Genomic DNA, 16,314 nt, shown 5'->3' on the forward strand with positions numbered 1-16,314 from the left:
ATTGTTGATTGTTATAGAAGTGTATGTGCTCAGTTACTCAACTATTAAAGAGGCGATCGAGCCGGTAGCGTTTTATTAATTCACCATTGTTCAATGTAGGAAAATATCATCTCCTTTTTCTCTGTCTTTCCACCATCTTCTCTGCTTAAGACACTCCTAAAGGTCCGCCTCACTACTTTCAACATTTCCTCATGTTAGGAGCTCTCTTAAGGCCTAAGAGGCTTCGTGAATAACTTTTCTCTTAGCGAGGGAAAAGTCTAAGAAAAACAAATTAATAAGAATTTTTTTAAAACGTAGATTTCGAGAAATTCTACAATTTTTCTTAAAATTACATCAGTACGAGCTACTTTTAGTCTTAAGATTCCTTGTGAATTCGGGCCATGATGCAGAAGTTTGGCTTGTTAATTCAATGCTTTTTCAATTGTTGAATTAAAATAAAGTTTTAAAAAATGAGACTGTATGTGTATGTAGTACTATGAAGGAAATCACAATCATCCTAGTAGAATACCCGTAAACTGGCCACAACCAAAAAAAGCCATCAGTGTATCTCTAATCATGGCTGTATGAATATATATATTACACTGGTAATTTCAACACGATTAAGTTGGTGAGTAGACATTCCCAGCTCCAGTCACTATGCCAGTTCTACACTTACATTAAATAAATTAGAATATGCCTTCTCAAGAGGCTCATTTGTCAGATTAAAAGTACTTTCAGCAAATAACCTTTAAGCTGGTATTAAACATACTTTTCATTAAGCCCATATTCCTGTATTAAAAATGTTTTTATTGGTTTGAGGTCATTTTCAACGCTTAAATGTCATGTTTTTGTTGGCTAGAAGCATCATAATTTACAAAAATAAAGGCTCAAAAACATCAGTGTGTGTAGAATTATTCTATATAATGTGTTTCACTTAGTGATGGAGTTACTGAAATAAATTATCTTTATAACAATATTTTCATTTGTTGAATGGGTCTGTAAACCCAACATTAAATGGATGAAAGCAGCAGCTGTCTTTGTCTACTGCAGGAACAGTGGCCAAATGCCACTTTTAGCTGGCGCTAAGTCACGCAGGCAGTGTTGCAAAGGCAAAAGACACTAAAAGGTCCAGAGAAACTTTGGGGATCTCAATGTATCCAATATCACAACTGCAAAGAACTGCTTGGATGCGATATTTGGTACGTTGTAAGATTTCAGGAGCCTTGTATCAAACTCTGCTCGCTGAGGAAGATTGTGGAGAAGGGCCGATTCCAGACCTTGGGGGACCTGCAGAAGCAGTGGACTGAGTCTGGAGTAGAAACATCCAGAGCCACCGTGTACAGGCGTGTGCAGGAAATGGGCTACAGGTGCCGCATTCCCCAGACGTGGGCTACAGAGAAGCAGCACTGGACTGTTGCTCAGTGGTTCAAAGTACTTTTTTCGGATGAAAGCAAATTCTGCATGTCATTCGGAAATCAAGGTGCCAGAGTCTGGAGGAAGACTGGGGAGAAGGAAATGCCAAAATGCCAGAAGTCCAGTGTCAAGTACCCACAGTCAGTGATGGTCTGGGGTGCCGTGTCAGCTGCTGGTGTTGGTCCACTGTGTTTTATCAAGGGCAGGGTCAATGCAGCTAGCTATCAGGAGATTTTGGAGCACTTCATGCTTCCATCTGCTGAAAACCTTTATGGAGATGAAGAGTTCATTTTTCAGCACGACCTGGCACCTGCTCACAGTGCCAAAACCACTGGTAAATGGTTTACTGACCATGGTATCACTGTGCTCAATTGGCAAGCCAACTCTCCTGACCTGAACCCCATAGAGAATCTGTGAGATATTGTGAAGAGAACGTTGAGAGACTCAAGACCCAACACTCTGGATCAACTAAAGGCCGCTATCGAAGCATCCTGGGCCTCCATAAGACCTCAGCAGTACCACAGGCTGATTGCCTCCATGCCACGCAGCATCGAAGCAGTCATTTCTGCAAAAGGATTCCCGACCAAGTATTGAGTGCATAACTGTACATGATTATTTGAAGGTTGACGTTTTTTGTATTAAAAACACTTTTCTTTTATTGGTCGGATGAAATATGCTAATTTTGTGAGATAGGAATTTTGGGTTTTCATGAGCTGTATGCCAAAATCATCTGTATTAAGACAATAAAGTACCTGAAATATTTCAGTTAGTGTGCAATGAATCTAAAATATATGAATATTAAATTTTCATCATTACATTATAGAAAATAATTAACTTTATCACAATATGCTAATTTTTTGAGAAGGACCTGTAGCTGGATAGACTTTGACTGCCTTTCACACCCACACCTACTGTAAATCTTAAGGACCAAGATGCTAAAGCTCAGGGAGAGTGGTGTGGTTATCATGATGATGGAAAAGAAAGGAACAATTGAGGAAAATGTGGGGTAATCATAAACTAAATTGTCATGACAATACTCAATAAGGCTGCCACCATTTCATATTTTCCTAATATCATGCAGCCCAGGTGGCATTACATTGTCTCACAGTGGACTACAAACAGTCCTATAGTTTAGGCTGTAGTAATAATTCCACAGTATTTACTGAAAATTGTAACACAAGAATGCATAACATCATTTAAACCATTATTTAAACCAAAAATGCAATAATTATTCCTACTATTGTGGTTTTTGCAACTAGACTGAAGCAAAAATGTAACACAACCACTACATTTAGTAAAGGTTTACAAGATATATTGTGCTGATATCTATTCCCTTCTTACTCTGTTCTTCATCCAGTAACAACTATAAAAAACTGTTATAGGCTGGTAAATAAGTCAGCCTATTTGCTTGCATTTGTCGATAAAACATTCCTGCTGCTTGAAGTCTTTCAAGTGGAGTTGCCAAACAGGTCTACCTTAATAGGAGGGAAAGGTGATGCTTTTTCAGTATCAAACCAACCAACAGCCCAACCTGTCTGGCCTGGAAGCATGGGAAAGGTCTTTTAGCCTTCTCCTAGCCAGTTGATCACTTTATCTGGCACCTTATTAAGAGGACTCTAAACCACTATATCATATTTTTGTGGTTTTAAAATGTGACTTTTTAAAATGTTAATTTATCTCAAGACCAAGGATCAGCCCAGATTACAGATATTGTGTTACGTTATTGGGTGTTAAGGTGGATGCAAAACTTCCTCAAGATGTTTAGTGTAAAACATGTAAAAACCAACAACTTCTTGGGCACAAGTTAATAATATTCAGACAAAACTGGTTGGGGCTGCATGTTGCTGCAGTTGCTAGCACTATTGCTAGCATGCATTTGTAGGTTTTCTCTGGGTTTTCCAGCTTTCATATTCCAGCTTTCACCCACAGTCTAAGAAGTTATACATGTCAGGTTAAATCGCTTCTGAAAATTGTCTTTAAGATTATGTCAGTAAGTGTGTGTGTGGTTGTTAGTTCTGTGATGGACTGGTGACCTGTCCAAGGCGTACCAGTCTTTCACCGATTGAACGCTGGTGATACACACCAGCCCCAACGAAACCGTAACAAGGAACAATGGGGTGACAGACAAACAGATGGACAAAACTGATTAAGAATGAAACACAACAGGAAAATGGAATATCGGTATGATTCATGTAGTAGAACAATTTCTGGAGAGGTTCCAACAAAGTAACGACTAGCCATGGTTAGCGCTTAAGTCTTCTATCCTACAAATTGATCTAAAGGTTATACACTTAATTTCTTTGAGGGTAGGTGGTTAATATGGAAAGAAATACAAAGAATTAGGAGAAACCAAGCAGTTAACCTTTAAAACATGCTTTGCTGTTTCCTTAAATGAACCATGCTAACAGCTACTAGCAGCTCTTTTGTATACTCTGGTCAGTGGTTTAAAGATAAGTCACTCACAGTCAAATGAATAAGCTAGGAGACTTGGTCAAATGCATCCTCAGTCTAAAACCTTTTGTGTTTCAGATGTAAAAGTTGGCATTAGCCAGCGGCTGAAAGCTGGAGAAGAATGAAGTTAATAGAAACAGTCAAATTCAATGCTGTATAGATTGTCTGCATGCTGTGTTCTCAGTAGTTAGGATAGTAAATACATTACTCTGCTGTTGGCACAGAGATACCTAGCTAGCTGCAGGCCATAGTCACAGCCCAGTAAAGGCTGACTAGCAAACATCAAACATATCCCAGCACGTGCTCTTCTATCTGCACGCACATTACCTTCTGTCTATCAGAGCACACGGAGAGTGTCTTGTTGCCACATCTATCCGTCCTTAACGTCGATTAATCCGTCGGTCTGGCGTCCACATGAGGACCATCATTCTTCCAAAAAAAAAAAACATCACGAATTTTTTTGCTGTTACGTCACCAACATCACCGTCGTCTTCCTCCGGAACTGCGCAGACTCAGACGCCATCTTACAAAGGCCACCTGTCTAAAACGTTTTTCAGCTACGCAAACACGGATTCGACGTCGGAACCACAGGAAGAGACCCCAGGGCTGTCTCTGCTATGCTATTCAGAAGCCTCCCTCTCTGTGTGAGATACTGGGGGCTCTAGGCTGAGCTCTGTCGGGTCAGCAAGAACAGGAATCTGGACCCATGTTTTCTTCTGTGAACAGAAGTACAACTTAAGAGAAATTGCGACGGAAGCTTCGCATCACACATCCGTACCGTAACGAGTTGTTAATGTTCTCATTATAGTGCTTTCTTTATTGTTCTTGTGGCTTGATATTTGACGTAGTTTTTTTTAACATGTGGTTGTGTGAATAGAATCAGTTGCCTTAGTGTGCATTTGTGTTTGAGATGTGGACATCTCGGTCAGTTTATGTTCTGTATTTAACATATTGGTCTGAGTCTGGTGTTCAGCTTCCGCCATGTTGTTTGTGACGGGTTTTAATGCGCGAGAGGTCGTCCTCCCGTCATGGCGTCTGCAGATGGAGAGTGGAAGAAGGGTAACACACGCTGGAAGGTGGGGTTATTGCCTTGACTCCGTTATTATCGCCTACAGACCCGAAACGGACAAATTAATCGAGAAGGATGGGATCTTGAACGCCATCGCATTGCATGTTTTATAAATGCAAGGTTTATAAATCTGGATAACGTGTCTGTGAAGAAATTCAGCGTGGGATGACGTACGGGCGCGGTCTGTTGAACCAGAACGACTTGGAATCTGTTGGGTTGCGGACTAGTGGGAGAAAAAGACACGTGGCCATGGGGGGCGCTGTTGCAAACGATAGTAGCGCTTGTAAATGACGTAATGATTTTGATGTTCTGACGTATTTTCTGCGTTGTACCGTGAACTGCACACAAGCTGTTGTGCTGTGTTCAATACTATAGGAGCTCGCTGATGTAGAACTGCCATTATGACTGCATAATGTATTTGATTCATGTCTTTATCTTTTAGTAAGTTAATATGATTGATGATGTAAGTAATGTTCCAATAAAACAACAAAGTTAGGCATCACCATCTTCCTACATTAATAAGGAGAAAATAGTTAATTGATTTTATGTGTGGTACAAGTGCTGAAAGAGGTAATGAATGAAATTAAGCTGCTTTCCACACATTGTTTCATGCACTTAGTCATACGTGCTTTGACAGTTGACTACAATAATTTCCTATATTCCTCTCTTAGCCACATTTCCTTACAGTACACTATTCCTCCTCAATACATAATCTCTAAGTGCAAGAAGTCTCTCAGGTTTATTATGATCTGATCAGGGGTCAAAATCTGTCATATTACTAATCAACAGGCCTAAATGTGAATCAGAACCCAAACTAAATGGACATTAAAGTTTTCACAACTGTGATTAAAATATTGAGATTTTAACATTTTTTAAATAACTCATTAAATATTTTAATGACAAATAACCTGGTTAGAATACATGACTATGAAATTGTTTACAGGCAAGGCGAAAAAAGAGGAAAGTAGCTATAAAATGAGTTTAAAGGAACAAGTTGACCCAGAGCCCCTACATCAATCTGGATGTGTTTTATGATGGTTCACCCACTTATTTCCATCTACTTTTTACATTTTCTGTCGTAGAGACCTCGGGGCTAAGATGAGCAGTAGATTGGCATGCTTTGTCATCCTATGGAACAGTCTGAGGGCGGTTCTGGGCAAAACTGAGTTTATACTTTCTCATTCAGTGGTTTGTCTTTATTTTTATTCCTATCTATAGGAACTCCCAAGACTGCTGGAAAACCATTAGAGGTGCCTACCTCATGAAGCTCAAGAGTGTACCACGCAGTAATAAAAGCGAGCCTATTTTGAAGAATCTGAAGTATAAAATTGTTTTGAGTTATTTCACAGGTTTTTGATTGCTACATAATTTTACTTAGTTCTGCTTCATAGTTTTGATGTCTTCATTATGGATCTACAATGTAAAAATATTAAAAATAAGGATTAGGCATTGAATGACAAAGGTGTGTCTAAACATTTTTCTTGTAGTGTATGTATAGTAACTTGGAGTCTCATAAGCTGATATTAATTAGTGGCCGTCTGCATTTTTACAGATATGCTGCTCATAGTTTGCAAAATCTGGTTTTAAAACGGGAATAATTTAAGATTGGTTGAAAATTGTTCAGCAACAGGTGGGGGAAGGGGCTGTCTGGCATCTTTTCAAAACATTTTCAAACTGTAGAAACATGCCAGAAAATGTTTGTGGTTTTAAAAGACTGACTTTTTTAAAACCTCAGTATATGTTGACACCAGTAACTGACCCGAACTGGGTTGTCACTCATCCAAAGGGCTTTTGGGCTTTTTGTTTTGTCACCTGTCGGTAAGAGCATCATCGGTGTCAATAGGTTTAGACAGTATACAGTCAGTTCTTTAGTCTTCTAGTGGGTTTTTTTGTTACATAGACAAATCTTGTTTTCCTTAATCAGATTCCAAATGTTATGCTAAGTGTGTTTCTGGGTCAACATTTGATACCTGGTCAGCTGCATATCACTTAATTTCACCAAGCTGGTCCTGTTTCAGTTCGTGTTTTAACAAGGAATGTCATTTTGAGATTCAACATCTTATTTTCCACCAAGTCCTGTTAAAATGGCAGGATAGATTCCAAAGCAGGTTCAGATTATTAATGCCAAAAGGTAGAACCAAGCTGCCACCTTTAGGTTGCATGCACATGGGATATAGGCAACATATATTAACATCTCCAGCTATGAATTGTGTAAAGCAGCAAGTTTCCTCCTTGTCTCTGGCAGGAACATGCAAATCCTGCTTGGAAACTTCCCGGGTAAGATTTGAAGCCACAATCTTCTGATTGGGAGACCATGGTGCCAACTACTGCTCCACTGCCATGTCACTCTGGCATTGTATGGCTTGGATAGGACAAGAATACACATATTTTTCTATTGTCAGGTCAAAATCAGACTTCATTGAAATCTGAACATTAATGGTCACGTTTCTTCAAACATGAAAAATATGAAATGTGTACAGAAAACTGTGTTGGTAGAGCTAAATACTTGTCATTTTATTATTTACAATGCAGTAGAAAATGTATTTGCCCCTTAAAAAAAATATTTTTGACCTCTTCATCTTTCAGATCATCAAGCACATTTTTGAATTTGTCCAGAAATACACATCAAAGCTAACCTGTGTAAATACAAAAACAGTTTTCAAATAGTGATTTTATCTATTAAAGGAAACAAAATCTACCCACACCAACCTGGTACCATATGAAAAAAGTACTTACCCCCTAAACCTAATAACAGGGTGTTTGACCCTTGGAAACAGCAGTTTATGAAAGCTGGCAATGAGTCTTATTTCATTGGACGAATTTTGGCCCACTCTGCCTTGCTGGATTGTTTTAATTCAGCCACATTGGAAGGGTTTTCTTCATTTTGTTTTTTGTGGTCATTGGGACTTCCTGGTGTGCTTTGGATCATTGTCCTGTTACATAACTCAAGTGAGTTTGAGCTTATAGTCACAAACTGATGCTGAGTCATTCTCCTCCAGAATTTGCTGGTAGAACACAAGGTTAATGGTTCCATTAATTACAACAACCTGTACAGACTCTGAAGTAGCAAAGCCAACCATTAAATTCCCACCATCATGTTTGACTTTTCATGTATGTCTGAAATACTAATTTCATTTTACACTAGATGTAACATCCTGTTACACTACAATTCGTCCCGCATATCTCCCAAAATGTTCCACTTTTGTTTCCTCAGTCCTCACAACATTTTCCCAAAAGTCTTGAAAATCATCAAGATGTTTTCTAGTCTAGTTCTTGGTCAGCAGGGATTCTGACCTTGGAACTCTCTCATGAAGACCATTTTTGCCCAGTCTCTGATTTTTGTTTAATCATTAACCCTGAGGTGAGGGAATTGAGTACTGATTTAAATGTTGTTCTGGGTTCTTCTGGGACATCCTGGATCCTCCTCCACTCCAAAACCTTATTTTTTTGGACCATTTGATGGTTTTCTTTGTCTCATTGCCCTTCAACGCAAATTATGCTTTTGGAGTAATTCTGGTAGGTTGGCCGCTCCTGGGAAGGTTTTTTCATTGTTCCGTGTTTTCTCTATTTGTGGATAACAGTTCTTTATGCAGTTCTCTGGAGTCCCAAAGCCTTAGAAACTGCTTTCTAACCCTTTTCCAGACTGGTAGGTGTTAGTATTGTCCAGATTTACTAAGATTACTTTTAATTTACCCTAACCGACTTTTTATTTTATTATTACTTGTTTTTGCACATTTTCCTAACTATCTGCTCCATACTTGTGTGTTACTAAGAGCTGCTGTAACATGTTAATTTCTCCATTGTGAGATCAATAAAGTAATCTTAATCAAGCATTAAGCAATAATTTCCTATAATTAAAATAATGTAAACCTTTTTCTAATTTCTAAGGTTATCATGACAAAATGAAAAATCCATCTGTTCTTTTCAGTGAATACAACACAGCTATTAACATGCCTACAACTAAAAAAATAATTAAACCGAGACAAGGTCTTTATCAACACAAAAGAGTGGCCTCTACATAGAAAACAAAAGTTAAATAAAAAGGCAAATGTCTCAGTTTGGAACAGGCTTCATCTCTCTGACAGAGGTTCATGGTCCACTCAGGGACTGCAAGGTCCCCAGGTCCTGTGGTTGTAAAACAAACCCAAATAATCACCCCTCCACCACTGTTCTTGGCAGTTGGTATGACGTTTGGTTGTCACCAAGCATGACACTTTAAATCTTGCACCAAACCTCTACACTTTAACCCTATTACTTTAAAAGACGTCATTTCAGAAATTTTGAGTTCTGCTAAGATGGAAATTACTCTGCTACCATGTTCTTTCCAGAGAGGATACACTTGTTTTCCTGGCAATCAAACAAACCCATGAATGATACATGGTAACATTCTAAGACCAGTGTGTCTAAAATGGAGCTCTTACTGGGATTTTGGAATTTTTCTGAGATTTGCTGAACCTGGGATGATTTCATTGCTGTTGTCTTTCCATCTGGGCATTGTGTTAACACTTTTATAGAGGTGTTCATAGTTGCTGAATATCAGGGTATCCATATTTTTGATATACAGCAACTCTTCTTTTAAACCCTATAGTAGCACCATATGGCAAATTAGTTTTTCATTAACTCCTGCATTTTAGCTCCGTTTGTGGTTAATGATGACAGGTTAGGCATTATTGCTCATCTGTGGTTGGATTTACCTGAATTACATTTATGGTATGGATCAAATACATTTTTAATATTCATAAAACTTTAGAATTGAAAGACAGTCTCTATGTTTCTCTGTGCCAGTACCGCTTCTTTATACTTTGACTTCATAGACCTGAAAGAGATGTGTGCTCTACATAGTAGCTTCTGCATAAATAATATAAAACATAATAAAAAAAACAACCAAATAGTGAAATTAAATCAGTGCAAAAACACTTTAACATTAGCTTTTTAGGCATGCTTACATTTTTTGTCATGGTTTTTATTTTTAACCCAAAGAAGATACTGAATTTGTTTTCAAGCAATGGATGAACAACTACTAACAGATCCTGTTAACCAAATGGAAAACGTTTGTTTTCAGTCTCCGTTAATATATTTATTTCTGTGTAAAAAAAAAATATAAAAATGTGTTTTAAAACTTTGTTGTCATACAGATTTAATTTCTTTAAATTTTACAACATGCAATGCCAGAGCGAGCAGAATGTTCTTCATCTTTAGCTGCACACTGCTGGCCAGCTGGCTGAAAGGATGGTTTTACAAGTAATACAAATTTGTCTAACAAGATTTATAGTTGACCCAACTCGTGGTAATATTCTATACAAAGCAAAACTTCAAAAAGGGATAACACGTATGAAAGGCCTTTTTACTTTAGACATTACTCCTGATTTTAACGGTGTATCTATCCATGTATGAAAATTAAAACAAAACAATTTAAATACATAAATGGTATGGATGATTTTTATTTTAAGTGTAACAAACAAAGATTGCTTATGCTGCAGTGGGCATAATTCTTATAATTGTTTCTTTTCTGTTTTAAATAAAAGAAATGAAATCATATTATACATGTTTGTATTGTTTGTGTAAAAACTGTGACAACATGGTTCTGTAGCACCTCTAATTAAACCTATTATACCAATCATTATCTCATGCCTACTGTGTAATTCTGATGTAAGGGTTTTACATTGTCAGAGGCGACCTCCCAGCAGCTGCTAGCGACATAAATCCTCAGACACTAGTGTCACCAGTAAGACTTTATTTTTCACAAGTTCAGCCCTCCTCACAGATCTGAAGTCAGTGATTTACACAACGGTTAAAAACAGGCAGTTACAATGTCACACCCACATAATGCAGCAAGGAGCACAACACTAGAAAAACCTGAAGCAGTTAGTACACCTTGATCAACAGGCTGCACAAGCTTCAAGTTAAAAGACGTGTCTGAAGCCATTTTACACGTGCTACATGTCCCAGAGAGGCTAAGAGAGTCGACACCAGTGCGTTAGAGCTTGTTAACACATTTCCAGCATGGCAACAGCTGCTGATTAATTTTCTGTTCACCTGTTGATGCTTTCCTTGTTAGTAATACACTGACTGACCCAAGCAGTTTAGCACCCAGAAGAAATGGTCTGATTTGGGGGTCCTTTGGTCCATATGTGGATCACCTAGCATTTGCTGGAGCATCCAACAGTGAAGCAAAGCAGTGAGCTCAGGTCAGCAGACACAGAAGGCACCTCGCAGAGACATCAGAAAACATTGTGGGTTTGACTGAAACTGAGTTGTCATATCGTCTACCTGCCCAATATGTTGAGGAATACTCAATACAATAGAGTTCAGAACAAAATGTGGAAACCTTCATGTACTCACAAGGACACTGCAATGTCTGTCCATTCCACATGGCAGGCATGTGCTCAGCATGACCATCAGGTTGTATGCAAGGTCACAATGTGACCCAGTAGTGCCGTTTAATCTGTCTCTGTTGACCTTCACTCACTCATCAGACACCCCAACGACTGCCTGTATCGAAGCATGTAATGCTGCATGATGACAGGACTTTAATGTCAAACTTTCACTGCCTGCTGCTGCACAATAAGTTTTTTCTGTTGCCATAATAAAATAGTTTTAATTATGTTAGAGTTGTTTCATCCCATCTCAACCTAGAACACTATCGCTCCACACCTGTTTCCAACACGAATCCATGATTGAAACCTGCCGGCTTCTGCTAGTAAACTCATCTACTGGACAAAATTCCATTCAAACCGGGCCATCCCTTCTGGGTGCTGAAGTATTATTGAGTCAATAATTAGTCCCAACTTACATGTTGAAATATGTAAAAAATATTTGACAACCCAGAATTGATTCTTATCTCTAAGTCCCTTAAAAAAAATCTACATGATGTAGATGTTTTGACTGAAAGTTAGTTCTCCGAGCTTCGCTCATTTCCAACAAGAACCTGTGATGTTCACCTAAAAATGAATTGACTGATTGACGTTTGCTGCACGGTGCTCCTACCCTGCAGGTAGGAAGTGAATCAGACCCTGATCCAGGCCTCCTCCTGCTCAGATCCTGCAGTATGTCACTACAGCCGGGCTGGAGGATGATCAGTAGAGTTTCTCAAAATGCTGTTGCCTCATAACTCCCTCCTGATTAGCTGATACGCTACTGGTTATCAAGGAAGATTATAAAAAACATGCCAACGCTTATTTCATCAGCTTGTTTGCTGTTGATAGTAAGGAAACAGCCTCCCCATATGTCCACCTGTTCAATAGCTTATCTTCCAGTAACTACATTCTTTCGTTGGAAACATACTAGTGCATGTAGGAAGTCTTCCACACTGCAGAAGTCATGTTATTGCAGCAGACTGGATGATCCTGGTGTATCCTGCAGAGGACTTTTTTTGATCACCCTAACAAAGAGTTGTTTAGTCATCTGCAGAAAAAATATCAGCTCCATCATATAATTCTGATCGCACTTTGTTTTATTCTCAGAAGGACTCCCAGCTGCAGAAGCAACATCGTGTTTGGTCAACTGCTGCCTGCCTACTACGAGTCCTGGTCTGATTCTTGCCAGTTTTACAGTTCTTCAAAATAAAAGCAAGTTTGATGAGGAGGTATGTCACCAACTTAGAAGCTAAATCCTTTGAAATTAATGTGAAACAAGGATCCAAAACACAGGGAAAAACTGTAAATATTCTGGTTAACCAGGTATCATTTACCCACCAAAGTTCACAGATCACAGTTTTGTGGCCGAATCACAATCTCGACTTTATGGAACGCTTTGACATGCTGATACAGATTTTAACAAATTCCAAACAGCGCTTGTTTTTTTACTAGCCTTCCTGTCATGATGAGTCATTATCTAGATTAGGAGTTGTGGCGACGTCATGCTACTGTGTCGCTGTAACATTTTAAACAGTCTTCTGCAACTTATATTAGTAATGAGCACAGCTAGTATAATTACAAAAAAACATATTCCAGACTATTTAGATCTTGACTTTTTCAAATCCAGCATGTTCCATGACAGACGGACACTGAAAACTCAAAAAGATAAACGGAGCAACTTTGCGGTACTCAGCTTTCCATTTATCTGCTGAACACTTGGCTCTCTCTTGCTATCTCGCAGCCTGAAAAACCCGTAGACATTGATGCATCGTAGAAAATACAGTTGCCTTTTAAATAACTTATTCCACCTTTATGCTTCCTCTCACTAGCTGATTTCTTTCGATCTCTAGTAATTATTCAACCAGAAGTAAACTGGGTGGCTAGCAGTTCCCCGAGGTGAGAAATGTTCTCTAATTGTTGAATCTTTATTTTTATTATTGACTAATTGATAAACACTATGAGATTTAAATAAGGTCTTGCTGCTGATAAAACTGATGCCTTGGAAGCTGAAACCACAAAACATTTCATGCTTTTACAAAAAAAAAAACCTCTGAAATGACAGATGTTTAGCTCCTCAACCACTGACTCAGTCCACAACAGGCCAAGAATGCGTTTGTGCCCTGGCAGCATTTGAAGGTCAGTGAGAGAGTTGGTCCTTTTGTTCCAAGGCTGGTCCCTACCAACTGCTGCTGCTGCTGCTCGGGGACATAAAGTGAGCTGCCAATCAGGTAAGAAGAGTAAGCCAGTGCTATGATAGAACAACCTATCAAACGTCAATTACAATGTCGTCCTCTTCGTCCCGTGACTCATCGAACACTCTGTTTCCTAAATCCTCTCTTCTTCCCACCAAACCCACCTCCTCCCCTTCCTCGCCAATGGCTCCACAGGGGCCAACAATGTACCGGTAGTCACCTCCAATGGCCAGCGCAGCCCCTAATCCCACCATTAGCCAGTCCTTCTCCTCATTCTCTGCCCATCGCTGCCAGGGGACGCTCCAGCTGGAAGCTTCTGCTGTGGCCTCAGGTCCCAGGATCCGGGCTCCAACAGCTCCTCCCTCTCTGTCCGGCTCCCTGTTGTCTCCTTCCAGGTTGACGTAGAGTAAAGGCTCCTTCAGAGGAGCAGACGGGGACAGGTTGAGGTGCAGCATCTCTAGCTGAGAGACCAGTTGCTGGAAACTGGGACGACATTTTGGAACCGGACTCCAGCATCTGTGCATGATCTCGTAACTAGAAGACAGAAGAAGATTATTATGCAAGTTGTCTTATTTTATCATAGAACAATAGCAGAGCTTTCAATTGATCCAAAATGTGAAAAAAGGACTCAGATCTGAATATTTTAGGAAGTACAAGAGAATTATTGGTTTTTATAGGAAAACATCTGTTTGCAGAATTATTATGCAACTAAATGAGAAAGGAAATGTTTTCTTTCTAACGTCTTAATTTGTATCTGTTAAAATGTCCGGTCCGGGCCGGTCCAGTCCCTTCATTATTAGAAGTCTCCACCCCCTGGAGGAAGCATTTTCCCTGTGTTTCCCGACCACGGTCAGGAAACGGAAGCAGGAAGGGTTAACACCTGGCCCTCAATATTCTATTTAAATGCCTCTCACTAATGAGAATTCCTTGTGCTGCCAGGCTTTTCAATATCTCTTTGAAGCTCCTCCCCAGCCTAAAATTAAACTCGATCAGACTATCCCTGTCCATCCAGTTGTTGTTTTGTTCCTTCGTATGTTTTAGAAAGTGCACTGTTTTAGTATTTTGTGCGCACGTTATATATATTTCGTGGGAACAAATTAGTATTTGTGGGAACAAATTAATATTTTGTCCACACGCTATTTATATATTTAAAAAAAAAGTAAATTTAGACTTTATTGATCTCACAATGGAGATATTGTCCTCTGCATTTAACCCATCCATTAAGGCTCAGTGGGCTGCCATTATGCTAATGGTCTTGCTCAGGGATCCAGAACGGCAGGCTGTGGGATTGGAACCAGGCTACTTGTGGCCTCTTCAGGACGCAAATGTCCTGCTCTCTAACCACTAGGCCACCACTGGATGGACCACCTGCAGACCTACCAAGACATGGACGTCTACCTAGACTGGCAAGGAGAGTTTAAAACTGAGAAGCAGCCACGAGGCCCATGGTGACTCTAGAGCTGCAGATAATCTGTTGACAGGACTATTAGTTTTGCACTCTAAAGTGTTTTTATGGAAGAGAGGCAAGAAGAGAGCCATTCGTGATAGAATATATGCAAAACACTATGTGTGAAAGAAAACTAATACTGCACATCAGAATCAGAATCAGCTTTATTGCCAGGTTCGTACATACAAACAAGGAATTTGACTCCGGTACACTTTGCCCTCCGGTGCAATATGGTGGAGGCAGCATTATGCTGTGGGGGTGCTTTTCTTCAGCAAGGACAGGGAAGCTGGTCAGAGTTGATGGGAAGATGGATGTAACTAAATATAGGACAACCCTGGAAGAAAATTTGTTGGAGTCCCCAAACAACTAGAAACTGAGACAGAGGTCTAACCAGAAGAACTACGACCCTAAACATACAGGGACACAACGCTCCACTCTCTTTACAGCCTCATCAAATGGGAGGAGCTTCTATCTGCTGCTTGCCAATTTCAACTCAACATGGAGTGAGTCACGGTGCTTTATTTATGGAAAGCCGAACAACGCAGCCGGCTCGACGTCCCTGGGTTCACCAGAGACAGAACCAGTTTGGAGAGTACCAGTTTGGGGACCTGCTGTCCCGCGTCAGGGGGCGAATCCGCCTCTGGGACACCAACTTCAGGCGCTGCATCCCTGCTGCAGAAAACCTGCCCATCTGTCTTGTGAGTAAATACAGGTCCTTCTCAAAATATTAGCATATTGTGATAAAGTTAATTATTTTCCATAATGTCATGATGAAAATTTAACATTCATATATTTTAGATTCATTGCACACTAACTGAAATATTTCAGGTCTTTTATTGTCTTAATACGGATGATTTTGGCATACAGCTCATGAAAACCCAAAATTCCTATCTCACAAAATTAACATATTTCATCCGACCAATAAAAGAAAAGTGTTTTTAATACAAAAAACGTCAACCTTCAAATAATCATGTACAGTTATGCACTCAATACTTGGTCGGGAATCCTTTGGCAGAAATGACTGCTTCAATGCGGCGTGGCATGGAGGCAATCAGCCTGTGGCACTGCTGAGGTCTTATGGAGGCCCAGGATGCTTCGATAGCGGCCTTTAGCTCATCCAGAGTGTTGGGTCTTGAGTCTCTCAATGTTCTCTTCACAATATCCCACAGATTCTCTATGGGGTTCAGGTCAGGAGAGTTGGCAGGCCAATTGAGCACAGTGATACCATGGTCAGTAAACCATTTACCAGTGGTTTTGGCACTGTGAGCAGGTGCCAGGTCGTGCTGAAAAATGAAATCTTCATCTCCATAAAGCTTTTCAGCAGATGGAAGCATGAAGTGCTCCAAAATCTCCTGATAGCTAGCTGCATTGACCCTGCCCTTGATAAAACACAGTGGACCAACACCA

The 16,314-nt window shown here is 39.8% G+C and overlaps 2 protein-coding genes across 7 annotated transcripts in view; both read right to left on the bottom strand.

Annotated features, from left to right (window-relative positions):
* The window catches only part of mgaa (MAX dimerization protein MGA a), a 75,419-nt gene extending 64,920 nt beyond the window's left edge, over positions 1 to 10,499 (bottom strand). For all 5 annotated transcript variants that reach the window (XM_047345176.1, XM_047345175.1, XM_047345177.1 and 2 more), the window contains exon 1: positions 4,171 to 10,499. The gene's annotated coding sequence lies outside the window, so the exon portion shown is untranslated. The remainder of the gene's footprint in view (positions 1 to 4,170) is intronic.
* Positions 10,500 to 10,631: 132 nt separating this feature from the next.
* The window catches only part of tyro3 (TYRO3 protein tyrosine kinase), a 35,842-nt gene continuing 30,159 nt past the window's right edge, over positions 10,632 to 16,314 (bottom strand). For both annotated transcript variants that reach the window (XM_047345180.1, XM_047345179.1), the window contains exon 19: positions 10,632 to 13,994. In XM_047345180.1, the coding sequence (XP_047201136.1) occupies positions 13,535 to 13,994 (460 nt within the window). In that variant the 3' untranslated portion in view covers positions 10,632 to 13,534. The remainder of the gene's footprint in view (positions 13,995 to 16,314) is intronic.

This window comes from Girardinichthys multiradiatus, chromosome 19, assembly GCF_021462225.1.
Source record: "Girardinichthys multiradiatus isolate DD_20200921_A chromosome 19, DD_fGirMul_XY1, whole genome shotgun sequence".
Lineage (NCBI taxonomy): Eukaryota > Metazoa > Chordata > Actinopteri > Cyprinodontiformes > Goodeidae > Girardinichthys > Girardinichthys multiradiatus.